Source organism: Carassius gibelio, chromosome B19 (genome assembly GCF_023724105.1).
Source record: "Carassius gibelio isolate Cgi1373 ecotype wild population from Czech Republic chromosome B19, carGib1.2-hapl.c, whole genome shotgun sequence".
Taxonomy (NCBI): Eukaryota; Metazoa; Chordata; class Actinopteri; order Cypriniformes; family Cyprinidae; genus Carassius; species Carassius gibelio.
Window position 1 is genome coordinate 17,005,085 of NC_068414.1, and position 18,960 is coordinate 17,024,044.

The window sequence follows — 18,960 nt, forward strand, 5'->3', positions numbered from 1 at the left end:
GCAAGTGACTTGAGCTAGCGGAAATTACGTCACGAAACGAGACGTATGGGACCGCCCACTTTGAAAGTTTTTGGATTGTCTATACAAAATTGCATTTGCTTTGGGAAAACGCTGCCAGTCCCATTTAATAACACACACACACACACACACACACACACACACACACACACATATATATATATATATATATATATACATATATGTGTGTGTGTGCAGATCTCATTTGCAAAATGTTCTAAGTGCAATCTGAAATGGCTCCTTTGTTTACGTTCAGTTATTTCACTTTAATGGCAATAAAAAGAACCTATTAACTGGCATTAAAGTGAAATTACTGAACCTTACACACAGGAGCTGGCTCATTTTACAAGAAATGTTCAAATGGCACTTAGAGCCTTGTGTATCTGAACTCTTCATACACACACATACACATATTTCTTCAGATACACTATATAAGTGGTGCACTCCTCATACAAAAATTATCTGTGTTCTTCCAGTAAATATAAATCTGTTATGCATGAATTAATATGCTGTTATGCTGTCTGGTTCTTGGAGGCATCCACAGACGTTTGCATAAGCTTCTGGACTCATCAATGTGGTAAATTATGAAGGGAGGGAGCACAGTGCATAATATAATGTTTGCTGCCCCCCACTGGATGAAAATGGAAAATGATTTACTTTCAAGCGTCGGTGGTGAAACATTTAATTCTATAAAAATAGTAAACTTGATCGGTTGCATATCCTTTGATTTATAAATTATAGTTAATTTACATGCTTATTAATTAGTCACACTTACAAGACAATTCTGCCACAGTCTCATGATCTCTAATCTGTTTTGAATTAGAGAACATATGCTGCACTTTTACACTATTATTATTTTATATGCATCTTTCATGTAAACACAAGCGTGCTTGTTTTCCTTCATCTCTTCTACTACAAACACAGCTCCTCTCTGCCAGCGCTGGAGAGCAGTGAGGTCAACCATTGCTCAGCATTGCTAGGAGGCCAGTGAAACCTTTTTGTCCAGTGAAAGCTTTCAGAACTGTCACACCTGCTTAGGCCTTTAGCACCACTTGCACCAGCCTCCGCTCCCCTTCTCCCCTCAGCCTCGCTCAAGGTTAACACACTCTGTTCGAGCATGTCAGACTATTCAAACTCATAACGAAGTGGCTGCTGACCGCTGTGGCCTTTGAGATTGGCTAGCGTATATTCCTCACTTTTTCTTCTCTGCTGCTTTTGTGCTTTGCCTCACTCTTTCTCTTAACAAGGCCATCGATTAAATTCCCAGGATAAATAGTTACAGCAGACTACACCATAAAGGACTCCACAGAGTTAATGTGGTGTGGCAGATTGCTATTTGCTTTTACTTATTTTTTAACTTCTATTACTTTATATTGATATTCGTTTGTTTATTTCCTTGATGTTTCTTTTATATCTTGTAATTTAAAAAGCGTTTGAATATAATCAGGTGAGTTGTTTTGTAGCTCACTGTGTTCCCTTAAAATTTCTCTCTCATCTTCTCAGCACCTGCTATAGCCGGAAACTTATGATAAAACATCTTGTGACATGAGGCAAACACTTGAAATTTTGTTCAAAAGCTGGTGTAGCAACACATTTAACAAATCCCTTCTGTTCTGTTGATAACTGACAATTGGCACATTAATTATGTTAAGAAAACCTACTTTCCAAGACAAGTTGTAATTTTAGGTACTGAAATCTACAGAAGAACACAGCTTTAGAAACACAGCTAGATAACCATTATCTAATCAATAACACTACTGTTTTTTCATACCTTCCGCTAAACTATGAATCTATTTACAGTTACATTATTAATGTGAATAATGCATGATTCATTTTAAAGTTTAGATCATGAAAACCCACTAGCAAGGACTCAAGTATTACCAAATCTGTCAGGAAGGAATTGCACATTATTTGTAAATGTATTCTAAAGTGAAAAGCAGGACAACTCAATTTGCAAAGACTCAGGTCATTGTAAGCTTTTGAGGTTTTTGTAAGGTTTTGGGGGTGGCTGTACACATAAGTGTATGTAGTTTCTGAGTAGTTCCAGTATGAAAAAGAAACTGTTACTGTACTGTTACTGATTAATTAATCAGAGTTTCTTGTAAGTTAAAAGTAGTTACTATAGAATGGTAATATTGTGTAAACTTTAGTTCATGTGTAGTTAGTCATTAGCGATATAATCTAAATTGTTACTCATACAGTAACACAATAAACACACTGAGCGAGTAAGTCAAGTGATATGAGAACAGCTCCCATGGTTTAACTGCTGGTGTGTTGTTTTCCTGATGTTGGAGCTGCACATCAGGCTCTGACTTCACATTGTGAAGCCAATGAATAGTGACTTTTCAAGCCAATTTAGGAGGCAGATCTCAGTGAGGAACTGTTGGACTTGTTTCTCCCAGTTACTCGACATCCCAAACGGAGGTCATTCATCATTTTAATCTCTCCCCGTGTCCCTTAAAATGAATTGCATGGATAAAACTGAAAAAGCTCCACAAGGGTTTCGTAAGGTAAAAAATCAAGATTTTATAAATAACTTCAAACCAAGCAATCAATTTGACCCAAAGGGAAGCTGAATAATGGATTATTTTCAAGAAAATAAGTTAAAATTAGCTCTCCAGTGTGTTTGATGTGAAATAACTACAGCGCTGCTTTTAGAAGGTGCCTGTAACAGCACACTTTTCCACATGTCACAGCTTCACAGGAGCTCTGATAATTAATCAGCACAGGGTTTGATTCCCTTTAACCTGCTTAAGGGCCTCAAGCTAGATCTGTTTCCTGAGAGACCAAAAAAAGCATAAGATACACTAATGATGCTGGAATAATCACTTCAAGCGAACAACATTTTCAAAGCTTTTCCAAGCAAGCACACAAACATGTACGCACCGGCTGAGAGTGAAATGCCATGTGTAATGTGCTTTTCCCGCTCTCTCTTTGATCAGTTTCCATAAAGACGGCATGCCAGTGGCACTTTATCCGCTGCACATTGGAGCTCTGGTTTCACCAGTAGACCTAATGATACAGAGTTTGGGGGATGGGGGGTACGCTGCAGGTTCAGAGTCTGAATTGCAGTTTCAATGTTTCATTAATGGTTGGTGATTTCTCAGTTTTGGTCACTGCGGTACATGAGGTTAAAGTGCAACGAACACTGGACGTGTCGAGCTGAACTTGTGTGCAGGTTATTTGAAGCTCAGGAAAATAAAGGGCTGTTTTTAAAAAGAAAGCTGCTCGAGATGATGAGCACTAAATTATGAAAGATGGTGCCATGAAATTATAATGAGCAAATAAAAGTAGTGATAAATGGCATCTGTGAGAGTCTCAGTGATTTCAAATCACTATAGTTAGCACGTTCACTCCTTGCTCAAGTTAGAGGGAGTTTCAAGGGTATTCCAGCAAAGCAGAAGAAAGTGATTCTAACTCCAGAAGAAAGAAATGGCCACCTTTATTTTTCATCGACAGCATTACATGGAGATTACATATGCGTGTGTGAGGTTACATTATGAAATAATTAATTAAATGGTGAATTGTTACAATTAATAATGGCTTTGCGTTTCTTTTTAAATGGTATTTATTACTGTGATACAAAGCTGAAATTTCAGCAGCATTTAACAAATTTTTCAGTGATCCTTCAGACATCATTCTAATGTGCTGATTTGCTGCTTAAGAAACATTCATTATTTCTGGAAACGGTAAAACATTTTTAACATATTATGGTTGCATAATACATTTTCTAATAAAAGTTCAAAAGAAGTCTTGTGGAACGTTATAAACATTACTATTACTTGTCATCCATTTTATTTCTCCTTGCTTAATAAAAGTTTTCATTAAATTCAAACAAAGCTAATATATTACACACACTCTCTCTCACCTTCTATCTCTCTATCTCTCGCTCTCTCTCTCACATACACACACACACACACACACACACACACACACACACACACAAACTGATGTAATGTATTCATTTTAATAACCAAATACTCCTACTTTATGTCAAAAATTGTCTCATTTTCTATTTTATCATCTGAGACGATGATGAAAATTAATTGAAGCATCACTAAGAGCAACTTTATGAGGCGTTGCATTGTTTTAATCTCATCGTCTCTGTTTTTGTATCACTGGCTTGTTAATGTGTGAAGACTGAATTGTCTAAACTCGTCTTTATCTAAAAGTATCCACACACACCCTTCCTCCATAACGACTTTGAAACAGTGCTTCAATTGCTTCTTTCAGTGCCTTTGTGGACATGATGTGTGACTTCACTTTTAGTTTTTTGATTGGCTACTATATTCATGAAGCGTTATCTCAAGTCTGCTCAGGTGAATTTGACTGTCTAACTAGATCCATCAGGCTTGACCTTTTGTTTGGGTGAACGCTTGTCTTTCTCTTGTCCACCCGACTGATTCGAAACACACGATTTAGACAAGCAGTTTGAGGCAGCCGCGGGCATGATTTGCAGTAAACGGCGTACTGCCAACTTTACTTTGCACTTCACACATAAGCCCAGCCATGTGCACCTCAAGCCATGATCCAGAGCATCCCAGAAGCTCTGAAAGCCACACATCCTCAAACGAACCAACCAGATTAGGGTTAATAGCCAGTAATTTCCTTTTCTTTTTACTTAAAATGTCTTCTGTGCTATAGGTGGCCTCCATGTGGTGTTTGTCATTCATGTCATTCACTGAAGGCCTTCATTGGGCAGCGTGCCATCACATTAAAAGACTTTATAATTACTCGTGCATCAAGATTAGCATGCCCATCTGAACAGATTTCTCATATCCCCGCTGACTTAAGTCAATCTATATGTATTGAAACGAAGTAGACATTTAAGTATCTGCAAGGTCAGTGACATTATAGTTGCGTAGTTCCTTTGAGGGAACCTCTGTGGCTCCGGCACTAAAGGTACTAATTACCTCTCACACACGGTGCATTTTCAAAGTGCAGACAGGGATGAGATGCGAACGGGCTGGGGTGTGTGTATATGCATAATTCAAAAGCTAGGCTGAATATGAGCCTTATGTAAATCATCAGTGGCCTACAGTGGAGATTAACCAGAACAGAAAGGAAGGAGAGCGCCATGAGTAAACTATGCCACACTTACCATGGCCAGACTGTGTCTGATCCTAATCGCCTGTCAACGAATTAACAAGAGCCCTCAGCACTTGACAGCGAGGCCTTGAGTGCGGTTATCACCCTCGAGTCCCGTCTCAATGTCAGGCTGACCGTGTTTCACCAGCACATGTGCACACCCCCGCGCGGGCTCACTGCCTGCCAAAGACACAAACACTCGGAGGATGGAGGGTGTAAATGACCTTTTAGAGCAGAGGGCTGAAAGACAGCAAAGAGCGAAGCGGAATATCAAATCATCTGCTTGCTTCACATCCATTGTGCATATAATGTGTGAATAATTCAAATATACAAATTTAGAAAAAAAGCTTTATATATGATACAATATATTTACATAAATACATTTTTTTAACAAGTTCAGATATTTTTTGGACATTTTTAAATATTTTTTATATAAATACACTACCATTATACAAGTTTTTTTTTTCAGCATAACATAAAACATAAAATGTATTTAAAAATGACATAAAGACATGTTATTATATTACATAAGTTTTTCTAGTTAAAATATTTAACAAATATTTTACCAGTTTTAATGAATTACATTTTAAAATATATTAAAATAGAAAACAGTTATTTGAAATTGTAAAAATGTTACAGTTTTTAGTGTATTTTTTTTATCAAATAAATGCAGAGGAGAGCAAGATACTTCTTTATAAATAAATAAAATCTTTTGAACAGAAGTTTATATTCATACTTTTTAATTTATAAATATATAAATTAAATATATATATATATATATATATATGTATATATATATATATATATATATATATATATATATATATATACATCGTAAATATATCTTCTTGCCCTCTAAAATACATTTTGTACAATATATTGGCATCTAAAGTTAAAAACAAGTGGCATCTTATTTATATATATATATATATATATATATATATATATATATATATATATATATATATATATATATATATAATATTTCATTAAACAAGTTATTATTATTTTTTTGCATTTTACCTGTGCAAAACTTCACATGCGTCACAACAGCCCATGGTTGCTGTAAATATAAATCTATGAAATTTTTCATTAATTTTATGTCGTGACATGGTGAAAATCCAGGTAAAATACTTTGAAAGAAATACCTGCTTCCTCTCCTCAACAAAATATGATTTGAGGTTTCATTCAGGTCTAATTTACAAACAAGCGCTGGACAAGTTCAAAGTTTACAGTTCAAAGTTTAATACTTTAGGTCGGATATTTATTCCAATTTAGCAAGCACCCTTAATAATATTGTGTATCAATACATTTTTCTGCTGTAACTGAGTGTGATATTGTGAATAACTCGTCCTGCACTCTAGCGGGCCCAAGTCAAAAGCTATGTTAGCGCAGAGGAGGGAAAGAGAGGTCGAGGGTGAGCTTTTAAGACTCCGGAATGTGCTGCTCATTGTAAATGGATGGTGTCTTGTCTTCTGAAAGCTTTTGAAGTCCTCTCTTGATATAACAGGTCTGTGAAAAATCTGTGGGGCCGTGACATAACTGAAAGAATGTGCCGGCAGGGGACTTCTGAGAGCATTAATGTACCATCACCAGATAAAAAAAAACCTACAGGACCCCGGAGAGATGGAGCGGTGCACATCCCAAAGATTTCACACTCATTCAGTAGTAATAGAAGGTTCATTTCAAATGTGCTTGTAGTGCATGTCATCAAAAAAGCATGAATAAAGTGCACAGAAAGCACCGGGGTAATCCTTCATCTTCATCAGGGGCTCAGATCTGTCAGTGGGGTCTTATTTCAGGAGACTGGCGAGTCTCTTAAAAATGCTCTTAACTGTTTGAAATTGCTTTATTGGCAATTCACTGTAATTTAGGCAGAAATGTAAGTATATGATCTTGGATGACAGCACTATTGAGGTTTTTGCATATGGTTATCAGTGGTTTAATATATCTATTTAGCAATATAAATGATTTATGTTTTTTATGTCTTTTACTGTTTACCAATGTTGCATTTATTTGATCAAAAATACAGTAAGAACATTGTGAAATATTATTAAAATTTAAAAGAATGGTTTTCTATTTGAATTATTAAAAAATCATACTTATCTTATACTTAAAGTGGTTGATCAAAGAGACTTTGCTTATGTGCATGCCATGAAAGACATCATTTTATATGTTGTGAGACAGGCAAAATAACTCTCAGGCTTTAATCTCAGCTAGTTGCTGAACAAGCTTTCTCCCTCTGTTGCCTTGAAGGCAATAAAATAGTGGCCATTTCCAAGGATTATGCTATGATTTTCTGTTAGAGCCAGCAGTGTGGACAAGATTTTGACAGATTCAGGGCGGTTAGTGTGATTTCTTTTTACCGCACCCCTTTATAGTGGCTAAAATAGGGCACGCTGAATAAGTATGGGTGCCAAATCTAGAACTTATCACCCTCTCAAGGGCAAACCAGCAACTAATGTTCTCTGCGATCGTCGCACTTTAATATTGAGATCAGAAAACAGGGACGTTTTATCACTTTTTTTTTCTCTGTGTTCAAATGTGAGATGCATATATCAGCACAACTGAAGAAATAAAAAGGTGATAATGAGTTCACAACAGCAGCATCACAATCAAGAAGCTGAGATAATGTGACATCTGCAATGTGTGGTGAATCTTGAAGAGAAAAGCCTCCAGTCAGACTAATATCCGCTGCTTTTAACACCATTAACAACATTGACAAGACCATCAGGAGTTGCTCAGGTGTCATGTCCATTTTCTGCCAAATAGAGGGGAATACACTCAATTAAATGAGCAATGTTGTGCTAATTGTGTGTAAAATGTGTGTGTGTTAATTAATAAAAATAAACAATAATGGAGATAAAATAAAATCTACGAAAATGTATGTATTTATCGACTTATTTTTACTTAAGATATTTGTCAAAATAACTTGTCATTTCACATCACGTTTTCATTAAGTTTAATTTGATATATAAAATAACAAAAACTAAAAACTAAATATAACATTTTATAGATATATTTGTAAAAAATTACAAAAAACACAAGAAAATTAAAACATAACGAACATTTTCATAGAAATTAAAATAAAATAAAAATAAAATCTAAAAATAAAAAACAATTCAAAGTAGTAAAACTAAAAAACAGACTTTGCTGCCACCTCGTGGTCAATGGATTAAAACGCTTTTGGAAAAAATGCAAGAAACTTGTATATAAAAACAATTAGATTGCATTTACTTTGTGTTGCAAATATTGTGCATTTTGTTTACTTTATTATATATTGACCTGTATGACTGAAAAACGTGATCGGAACATTTGCTTTGCATAACAGTATAATTAAAGAGTCATGAAAACCTTCACATAGGCTACCTTTCATACAGTACAATCATCTTTCATTTAGCAGAAGGCACTTTCTCATCCCGTAGACTCGGACTGTGTAAGTGCCCAGAGGCCCTTGAGACGTGAACACAGCCCGCTTCTGTTCTCTTCTCTCACTGGGTCAACTTTTACTCTTATTATCTCTGTGCCTCAGGAAAACCTGTGTATCTGGACTGGAGCAGACTGCCCTCTAGTGTCTGCAACAGCACATCTATTAAAGAGGAATTTACACTCACATTACATGTTTCAGATCACATTGCTAAAGGTTTAATCCCAAAAAAATACAATAAAAAAAGAGTTTCTTTTGATGGTAGCCATTGACTTCCATAGTATTTTTTTCGTCAGTGGCTACCATCAAAAGTTTGGTTATTATTCTTCGAAATACCTTTTTTTATGTTCAGCAGAAGAAGAAAAAGTGAACTATCCCTTCAATTAAAATGAAAAGGTTAATATGCTGAATCTAAAACTTAATCATAATCATTTTTATGCATTTGCTCCTGGGGTGTGATTATCATAGACAGTCAAAGATATGATTATGCATTTATAGTAGCCTATTATTACTTGAAGTCATCTATAATGCATGTTACATTATTTAGCTCTAAGGCAGATACCAGGGCTAGATGTAACATGAGGATGTTGTGTTTCATAAATATTTGACTGTTTAAATACTTAAAAACTTGTAATGGACTGTTTAATAGTAGCCAAGTTTCCATTGTGACATATTATTTCATCCACTGACATGCGGCATTTTGTCACAAATGTCAAAACTTGTATTTAATCAACTGTATATAACAATTCTGACAAAAAGTCCTGGCCCACCTATAATACACTTCATGTTAATTAAGATTTAAAAAAAATATATAATAAATAAGTAAACAAATAAATAAATAAGGATGGAAAATGTTAAACCTAATGTAATATTTTCTTTCATTTCTTTACATTGCGAATACAGACACGTAGGCATAAACTGGAAGATGCACAATATGTAGCAATATCACGGATTATTTGCTAACCCATTTAGTTAATTATATTAGTACACATACTATAATCAACATTTTCATAATCGTAGTCTCAAATAAATGCTTGTCCTCGCATCTGTTACTAAGGGGAGGTGGTGCAAACCACGTCCTGTCAGTGAGTCTGTGTGATCATCATTCAAGAAAAACCGACCAATCAATCTGACCCGCACAGCCAGTCCCGCCTCCGTACATGGTTGCCAAGTCGGAGTAAAGCCCCCTTGGAATATGTAACTTGCGCTTATAAAGTGTGTACAAATATTTTATGAGAATATTTTAGTTTTTAGCGTGTCAAAAAAAAAAAAAAATGTGTAAATGAGCAATGAGTTGTTGTTAGAATTATTATTATTATCATTAGTAGTAGTAGTAGTAGTATTGGTATTATTATTTATTTGCTCCTAGTTATTTGAAAGGAGCCTGCCAGAGGAACCTATTCCAAAGTACATTTTATAAAATAGTTAATTATATTAATTCAAATAATATATAATGTATTGTATATTGTTTTATACACAATTATAGTTATACAAATGATGTAAGTTAAATCATATAAGCACAATTTGTTAGTTTAGTGGCAGACGTGTTTTCATTTACAGTCCAAGGGGGAGAAAGCTAAGGATCACTATAGCATATCTACTGTGCCTCAACTGTGTACAATCATGTAATTTTTAAATACGGGAACAAACAACTATTATATTATTACATTTGCAGTCAAACAATGCAATGTATGGGAATGCATGTCACTTTCACTTCACTCCAACACTAAGCAGCTCAACTTCATCCTTTACAAAAAAAAAAAAAAAAAAGGATGGGTTTTATTTTTGGGATCTGGCAACCTCTCATGCATCAGCGTTCACTGTGAATTGGTCTGAACCACACGCGTCTTATTCTCTCGTGCTCAGCTACAATTTCGTCTCTTAAATTGTTCGATTTGCTTGTCATGTAACTGATATTTCCAAAAGCAGAAATTAACAAGGGGTGAAAGCTTTTGTGTGGAAAGGAAAAACAACATTCAAGATGGGTTGCGCTGGATTCACCTGCTCCAAGAACTCCCTGTGCGCGCTCAACATCCTCTATGTGGTGAGTAACCAAGGCGAGAATAGAAGCAAGCATATGGAGCATCTTCATCGGCCTTTATCATGACATTAGCACATCTGCTTCACAAATACTCATACAAGAAATGTTGTGTCTGTGTGTCTGTATTGCAGTCCACTGTGTCTCAGGGTTCATGTGAATTATTTAGAGAGATTCTTTGTGTGGAATGAGGCCGACGAGCGGTTCTGGTTTCACGCGCAAGCCTGTAGAATAACATCCCGGTTTCCTCGCAACTCGTCTGTTTGGGCAAAGTCACATCCTGCTTTTGTTCTTCTTATGCAGATATCCTGCTTCATTAGTCTGGAGCTGATACTGTGCTGATTAAGCTCTTGTCTGTACTCACTATTCAAGAAAACATTATTATCAGCTGGCATCATTAATAGATGGAAGCAGAAGCTCAGGGGTCATTTCCCTTTCTTGGTCAATGAGAGCAAAATGGACTAACCCCAACATATTCATTTCAGCTTTAAGGGATGAATTGGCTGAAACATTTAGTTTTATAATGTGTGCTTGTGTTTTATTGCTCAAGTGGCATCGCAGCTGTTTGGTGGGCCATTCACAGAAAACTGAGCCATTTGTGTTCCCATGAATCACCACTGACAGAATTAACAGAAACCTGAACCCAGTCACATTGTTTTATAGATTTAACTTTAACTGTATATCTGATTTCACTGTGTGTGTGTGTGTGTGTGTGTGTGTGTTTCATTCAATTAGTCTATCAATTAGTAACTTTTTAGTTTTTCCTAGGCTATAACTAGATATTTAAGAATCTCTCATCCTTATTAAACATTTTTGGAAAAAGTGGACCATTTAACTGAATATTGTAGGGCATGTCTCTTTTTGAATCAGAAAAATGTAATTCATATTATATAAAATATTGAAAATCAAAACATTTATGTATAATAAGATAACGTGGAATCTCCTGAGAATGACTATAATAGTTTTATTAATATTTTGATTTGGCTTTCATTCAGGCTTTCATTATAATTTCAGTTTTGGTGCTATTTTTTATTTATTTATTTATTTTTATTCCTATTTAGCTTTACTTTATATTTCAGTTTTACATTAAGTGTCTTTATTACTTCAACTTATTTATTTCACCTATACTCCTATTTCAATTTTAGTTTTCCATATCCACTTTATTTCCATTAATGAGTGTCTTTTAATCATTTTTTTAACACTAACAGCACTGTTCCTCCCGGTCTTCAGATGGTGAGTTTGCTGATGATTGGCATCGCCGCCTGGGGCAAGTGTTTTGGGTTGGTGTCGAGCTTCCAGGTGGTGGGTGGCATCATTGGAGTGGGGGTCTTCCTCTTCTTTGTTGCCCTAGCTGGACTTATTGGTGCCATGAAGCACCACCAGGTTCTGCTGTTCTTTGTATCCTTTACTGTGATCATCTGGTGCTCTACATCTCATTTGTTCGGGTTTTGAAGAAATGCAGAATGAATAAATAATTGTAACTGTTTTGCAATAATTATACCAGGGTGTAAAAGTTTCTGATGTAATCCTCATTTTGTTGTTGTATCCATGCTTGTAGTGTGCAGTTTCTTCTGGTAAACTGGACACAGCTGGAGTCAAACTGTGCAATCAGTCAAAAATGATTAATTGTAATAAAATGGCTTAGATAATTATATTGATTTTCTTTCTAATGTATCAAAAATGTATACATTTTCACATATTTATTTGAAATGGCCTCATGCAAACAAAACAGAGTGCGTGTTAAATAATGTATGTTTGCATTTCATTGCATGAGATGCTCTGTGTTTTTCTTCATTGCTTTTGGAGATGAGACATGATTATGATGTGCTCATGTAATGCACTTCACTCTGTGACCATAGAGTGGTGCAGTTAACATGACAAATGACAACGCACAACTAAAAAAAAAAAAAAAAAACTCTCAAATGAAATAAAATGAACTAATCCCAAAATGAATTTGGGCAATTACTAAAAAATTTTACTAAAAGAAGTTTATATATGATTGCATGATCCTTCTGGTAGTCTGTTTAGGGATAGGAGACTATTTCTGTATATTAAATTTCATACTCAATAAGACATAAAATAAGTCATGTTTGTATTTTAAGCATAGCTTACAGCGTAATACAATTCTGCATTGCCATTTATTATTGGATTTCAATAGAAAACCCACAAACAACCACCAAATGTGCCTTAATTTACTTTGTCTTGTTGAATCTAATTTTGTTTTATTGAAAGTTCTGATATTTTATACAGAGATTTCTAATTTCTACTGAAGATAGTGGTAGACTTGATGTTAATAGTGGCATTATTAATATTTCTGCATTGTATGTTTGTGTTTTAATCCTTAATTCATTGACAATAGTATATGATCATCCTGTCGCTGGTATTTGTAGTTCAGTTTTCAGTGTCTAGTGCATGTCTGGCTATCAATGAGGAGCAACAGGTAAGATAACATTTTTACAAGGAATATTAATTACTAAAATTAATGCTTTAATTCAACTTGGATGCATAATATTGATCAAAAGTATTTATAAGTATTTAGCCTATGACAAATAAAATAAATATATAGATATATCCTGAAAATAGTATCATGGTTTCCACAAAAATATTAAGTAGTACAACTGTTTTTAATATTAATAAGAAGAAAGGTTTCTTGAGCAGCATATTAAATTGATTTCTGAAGGATCATGTGACACTGAAGACTTGAGTAATGATCACAGGAAAAAATTATGGTTTAAAATGTTTTGGAATAGAAAATATTTATTTCAAATGGTAACAATATTTCACAATATTGCTGTTTTTACTGTATTTTTGATCAAATAAATGCAGCCTTGGTGAGCATAAAGAACTTGAACGTAGACGTAAAAAATCTCACTGTCCTTAAACAATGGAATGGCATATATATAAAAAGAAACATTTTTGATTCTCCCCCCAAATATTTTAAATTAACTTTTTTTGCTACACCTGCCAATTAGACCCCTGCAAACTCAGATCTGTATAAACCGAGTGTTTAGTATTTTGTACAGTATTTTGTCATGCGTTCTCATGTGTTTCATCCCTGTGTGTAGAATCAGCTGTTGGAGGTGGGCTGGAATAACTCTCTGAGCACTCAGAGGGACGTGGAGAAGAGTCTGAACTGCTGCGGTTTCTCTCACATGGATATCAATGGAAGCTGCGCCGCTGTAATTTCCTCCGATACACAAGTTTGATTGTTCTTTTGTAGTGTTCCTGTAGCACTGCATATGCTGAATGATATAAATGACACCTGTGTGGGTGATAATAGTTGTGCTACTAATTTGAATGCTAATGAAAACATAATGAACTGCAAGTATGTGACAAGTTCACAGAAGACAAACACATAATTTGTTCTGTTATAATAACTTGGTGCTCTTGTCAATGTGTTTATTTTTTTTGCCCTTGTGCAGCCCTGCTTTCGTTACGGCACTTGCACCACATGTGCAGCAAAGATCCAGGAGCACGCCGGTGAGGTGCTGCGCTTCGTCGGAGGGATCGGCCTCTTCTTCAGCTTCACAGAGGTCAGCCTGCAAAACTAACTCCGGCTTTCTCTTCTTTCAGATTCTTCACAACCAGAATTTTTTCTGGATCTTTCCTCATTGTCAGGCATCTTAAAAAAGAAAGACTAGTACGGAATACATGTTGAAGGAGTGGTTTACCCAGAAAATGAATACTTGCTGAAGATGTACTCACCCTCAGGCCATCCAAGAAATCACCAATGGATCCTCTGCAGTGAATGGGTGCCGTCAAAATGAGAGTAAAAACAGCTGATAAAAACATTACAAAAATCTTTAGATCACATCTTTTAAAATTTAAAGCTCTGTTTTTCTACTAAACAAATCCGTCATTAAGACATGTTTAGCTTAAAACCCTTGCTTCCGGCTAAAACATGACACTTCTTTCCATTATATTGCTATGTCCAGTGAAAACGTCAACTCGTCTGAATCAGGAATGAAATATGCAAAGATCAATCACAGTTTACAATTGAAAATGGTCCAAAATAATTGTGTTTATTGTTTTGGGGTGACATTGGGATGCACTTTTCTCTGGAGAAAGTTATTATGGATTAGAAGTGTTAAAAGCCTTTATGGATTTGTTAGAAACACACTGCTTTTTGTTTCATTAGAAATTAATTGATGGACTGGAGTCGTGTGGATTACTTATGGTTTATTGGGATATTTATATCAGCTGTTTGGACTCTCATTCTGACGGCACCCATTCACTGCAGAGAATCCATTGGTGAGCAAGTGATGTAATGCTAAATTTCTCAAAAATTTTTCTGATGAAGAAACAACCTCATCTACAAGTAAAAAATTTTTAGGTGAACTACACTTTTCAGCGGTTAACTTTTAGTTTCCTGCTTGTTTCAGATCTTGGGAGTTTGGCTGACTTATAGATACAGAAACCAAAAGGACCCGCGGGCGAATCCCAGCGCCTTCCTGTAGGTTTGATCCCTATGCTGAATTCTCTGGATTTGTCTTCTGACCACTGGATTTCTGGAGTTGTTAAAGAGAGTGTGCGTTTGCTTTTACTGAAGAGGAGACCAGCCTGCGTGTTCTTGCTGCTATATATTATTATATGTGCTTGATTTTCCAAGAGTACAGTGTGACAGCACTGTACTATACGTTATGAGGTTGTACTTATGCTTGAAGAATTCCTCTAAATGAAAGAACAGAACACTAAAACCCAGTTTGCAGTACCTACACTAATGGGCAAAACAACAAACACCATTTGATTTTATGTTAACAGTTTTATGTGATATATAAAAAAAAAAATATTAACAGAAAATGAGCTGCTGTGATCAAAACATGCATGACACTATTTATGTCGACAGTTTATATATGCTTATATCAAAATGTGTCCATATCAATTCCACATCAATTTCTTATATTAAATGCACACGTTATCAAATTAGCACGAATGATTAAAATGCATTAAACTGAAGTTGCCCGTTATTGCTAATGCAATAAAGTTGCAATAAATAGGCTAACTGTCAGAATGCTATATATACTGTTGGACTTCATAATTAGTATGAAAATGCTATTTGAAAATTAAACAATTGATAGAAGTTTTCTTGAGCCCTGTTTAATGATCTCATACTGCATATTTATCTGCTTGTTTTATTTTCCATTATGTGTGTGTTACTTAGTTTACCAATTAGATTTTGTGTATCGTTTTGGCTTCGTGCATGAATTCTTTATTGAAATGTACACCTATATCCAATGGTTCTGTGAACTACGCTGTCCAAAATAAATAAAGACCCTGAGGACACAATTGTACCTTGGCCAGTTTTGTCTTTGTATAACTTAATTGTTGGGTTTCCACATTACTTAGGGCTAATGCTTGTATTGTCTGAAATCCTTTAAGGAGTATTTCAGTAGAGCAACTTCCTTTAACCTCAAACCAATCAGAGACTGACACGCTCAGGCCAAGAGCTCAGTGTATAACAAAGGCAGCTAGTAGCCAGGCAACAGTATAGCTCAGGAAAACATGCTGCCAGTTACTCTGACTCCTCCCACCAGGATACTAGCCGGAGGAGACTCCGTTAAAGGGACAGTTACACACACTGTCTAGCGGTAGCCATTGACTTCCACTGTATTATTTATTTTTTTCATAGTGTGGAAGTCAATGGCTACCAACAACTATTTGGTTACCAACATTATATATATATATATATATATATATATATATATATATATATATATATATATATATATATATATATATATATATATATCTTCATATGTGTTTAGCAGAAGAAAGAACCCCATAAAGGTTTTAAATGATGACAGAACTTTGGAGAAATTTAGCATCGCCAATGGATCCTCTGCAGTGAATGGGTGCCGTCAGAATGAGAGTCAAAACAGCTGATAAAAACATTGCAAAAAATCTTTAGATCTCATCTTTTAAAATTTAAAGCTCTGTTTTTCTACTAAACAAATCAATCATTAAGACAAGTTTAGCTTAAAACCCTTGTTTCCGGCTAAAACATGACACTTCTATTCATTATAATGCTATGTCCAGTGAAAAAGTCAGCTTGTCTGAATCAAATTATTGTTTTGGAATGACATGGGGATGCACTTTTCTCTGGAGAAAGTTATTATGGATTATTGAATGAAGCTTAGAAGTATTAAAAGCCTTGATGGATTTGTTAGAAACACACTGCCTTTTGCTTCATTAGACATTAATTGATGGACTGGAGTCGTGTGGATTACTGTTTAGCAGAAGAAAGAAGCCCATAAAGGTTATAAATGACGACAGAACTTTCATTTTTGTGTGAACTGTCCCTTTAACTGGAAAACCCACATGACCTCTGCTTTGAATAAACGGTGCGAACATAACAGCATAAGCAAATTACCAGGAGAAACAAATTTTCAAACAACTTCATTTATTGGAAAAAAAAACCTGAAAAGAAAGCCTGAAGTTTACCGTAACAATCTACTCAAAGAACATATTGTAATTTTGTACAGGGCTTTACAGTGCGTTACATGCCGTCAGTAAACAAATGACAGAATAAAAGTGACCCTCAGGGAAGTAATATCCTTTCTGCTGGGCTTGTGTGTTCACAACTCTGTCTTCAGAAACTTCAGGGCTCTTTGCATGTTGCTCAACACTGTGGAAATAAAACCAGGCGAATGATGGTGTCAGTCTGGTGACGGGGAGTAACTTATTTTTGGCATTAAAACAGCTTTCAGACTTACAGAGTTTCATATCCGCAGGTTCATAGGCGTACAAGCGGTTGGAATAGCGGCCAGTGATATCTGCACGAACAGTCATGGAGGGATCTGGCAAACGAGAAGGACTGAATCATTTATGCACAATACTTCATAATGTGTAGCATTACTTATGTATGAGTCATGATAAAATCAACTCACCGACGAAGAGGATTCTGGGAACGTACTGGCCATCAGGAGACAAGTGTTTGTCTGTGGTTTCGTACTGTAAAAGACAAGACAGTTCCCTTTACAGACATTTATACACATAACAGACAGACTACAGCCTACAGATTAAGACACAGACTGCATTATACATTAACCATGAGCAATACTGTGGTTGCAGTATTCATAAATCTTTATGTTAGTTAGCCTAATAAAAATGTTTATAAAAATAATAGGTATATAGTAAAAGGCCTGTTCATTTACAGTGTTGAATTTCGTATTGGTAGATAATGGAATTAACATCAACTGAGATTAATGAATGCTTTAGAAATATGTTCAACTAGTGTAGGCTAATTAACTGTTAACAAATGGTAGAAAATTTTTTACTCACCACCAAGTTCAAGATCACGAAATCTTCATCGGCCAGCTTCTGGATGTCTTTATCCTCAGCGAAGGCCTTCTTCAGAGCTGACGAAATAATATGAAGCATGTAAAAATTAAAATCATAATACAAACATGAAGAAAAAATGGAGAATTGTAAACTAACCAACAGTGAAAATGTCAAAATAAAAATCAGTCCTTACACTGGCTGTGGGGACAGTCCTCCAGATGAAAGATGACCATGAGGGGCTTGTTCCTAATTAAACAAATTATACAAGTTCATCAACAGACCTTCTATACACACAGAGGTACTTAAATTTTAACACCATACTCTATAATTCTGTATAATATAATCATTTTTCTCACTTGGATCGTGACCAAAACAGAGCTTCCTCGTACGTCTGTGCCCAAATCAGCTGATCGCCCCATCCTGAAAGGAAAAGAAAAGTGAATATGAATCCTAAAAACCAACATCTACTCAGCCGAATCAATATTGCACAAAGGTATGAGACAGCATTTCACACAGCAAAGAACTAGAAACATTTCCCTATACTACTTTCTGCATAGTTCATATGCAGCTTCAGTTATGCTATTCCAACAGCTCACCAAAGCAACATAATTTTACAAAAGCTGCAAAAAAGCAATATTTTGGCATGCTTTCATGAAGCTGACCTCTGGAGAGAGTCTGAGGAATCCTCTTCTCTTTCTTGGGAGTGGTCTTCTCAGGCTTCCCGATGGCTGAAGACAAGGTCACCAGGACCAAGAGCACTGAGAGTATTCCTTTAAGCATCTTCACAAGCTGAAAAAAAACAAAACATTTTGATATATAGCTGTTAGGAAATGACAAAGCATGATTTAACATCAGTCCCAGCAGTTAATGGTGTTGAACGCTTGAAAGCGACCTCCAGAGAGATATAGCAGATCAAAGTCCCTGTGATGTGGAATCCTCACCTGTTTTCGGCTTCACTGTTGAGTGTGTTCAGACTCAGACTCCTCGTCTCTCTCTCTCTCTGTCTCTCACCTGTATGTCTCTTATACCTGTTCACCTGAGGCTCCGCCCACCTCTCTTCTGTTCTGGAATTTGATTCTGCGCTTTAATCTATTCCCTCTTATTTTGC

At 35.6% G+C, this 18,960-nt stretch overlaps 2 protein-coding genes across 2 annotated transcripts; one reads left to right on the plus strand and one right to left on the minus strand.

The window, feature by feature from the left end:
• The first annotated feature begins 10,331 nt into the window (after positions 1 to 10,331).
• On the plus strand, positions 10,332 to 15,857 carry LOC127979426 (tetraspanin-13). The gene is made up of 6 exons (XM_052584883.1): positions 10,332 to 10,577; positions 11,802 to 11,969; positions 12,931 to 13,011; positions 13,637 to 13,750; positions 13,994 to 14,104; positions 14,954 to 15,857. The coding sequence occupies exons 1-6, from the start codon at positions 10,515 to 10,517 to the stop codon at positions 15,026 to 15,028; spliced, it is 612 nt and encodes a 203-aa protein (XP_052440843.1). The 5' UTR covers positions 10,332 to 10,514; the 3' UTR covers positions 15,029 to 15,857.
• Positions 15,858 to 16,954: 1,097 nt separating this feature from the next.
• On the minus strand, positions 16,955 to 18,960 carry LOC127979427 (anterior gradient protein 2 homolog). Its single transcript, XM_052584884.1, has 8 exons — positions 18,794 to 18,960; positions 18,515 to 18,641; positions 18,209 to 18,272; positions 18,046 to 18,098; positions 17,853 to 17,929; positions 17,459 to 17,522; positions 17,285 to 17,368; positions 16,955 to 17,196 (listed from the first exon to the last, which is right to left on the minus strand). The coding sequence occupies exons 2-8, from the start codon at positions 18,630 to 18,632 to the stop codon at positions 17,147 to 17,149; spliced, it is 510 nt and encodes a 169-aa protein (XP_052440844.1). The 5' UTR covers positions 18,633 to 18,641; positions 18,794 to 18,960; the 3' UTR covers positions 16,955 to 17,146.

Coding starts and splice junctions, on each gene's coding strand:
- LOC127979426 (XM_052584883.1), top strand. CDS start 10,515: ATGGGTTGCGCTGGATTCACCTGCTCCAAGAACTCCCTGTGCGCGCTC. Junction 11,970..12,930: donor ACCAGGTTCTGCTGTTCTTT/GTATCCTTTACT, acceptor CATTGACAATAG/TATATGATCATCCTGTCGCT. Junction 13,751..13,993: donor TCAATGGAAGCTGCGCCGCT/GTAATTTCCTCC, acceptor GCCCTTGTGCAG/CCCTGCTTTCGTTACGGCAC.
- LOC127979427 (XM_052584884.1), bottom strand. CDS start 18,632: ATGCTTAAAGGAATACTCTCAGTGCTCTTGGTCCTGGTGACCTTGTCT. Junction 17,930..18,045: donor GGACTGTCCCCACAGCCAGT/GTAAGGACTGAT, acceptor TTATTTCGTCAG/CTCTGAAGAAGGCCTTCGCT. Junction 17,523..17,852: donor TCGTGATCTTGAACTTGGTG/GTGAGTAAAAAA, acceptor TGTCTTTTACAG/TACGAAACCACAGACAAACA.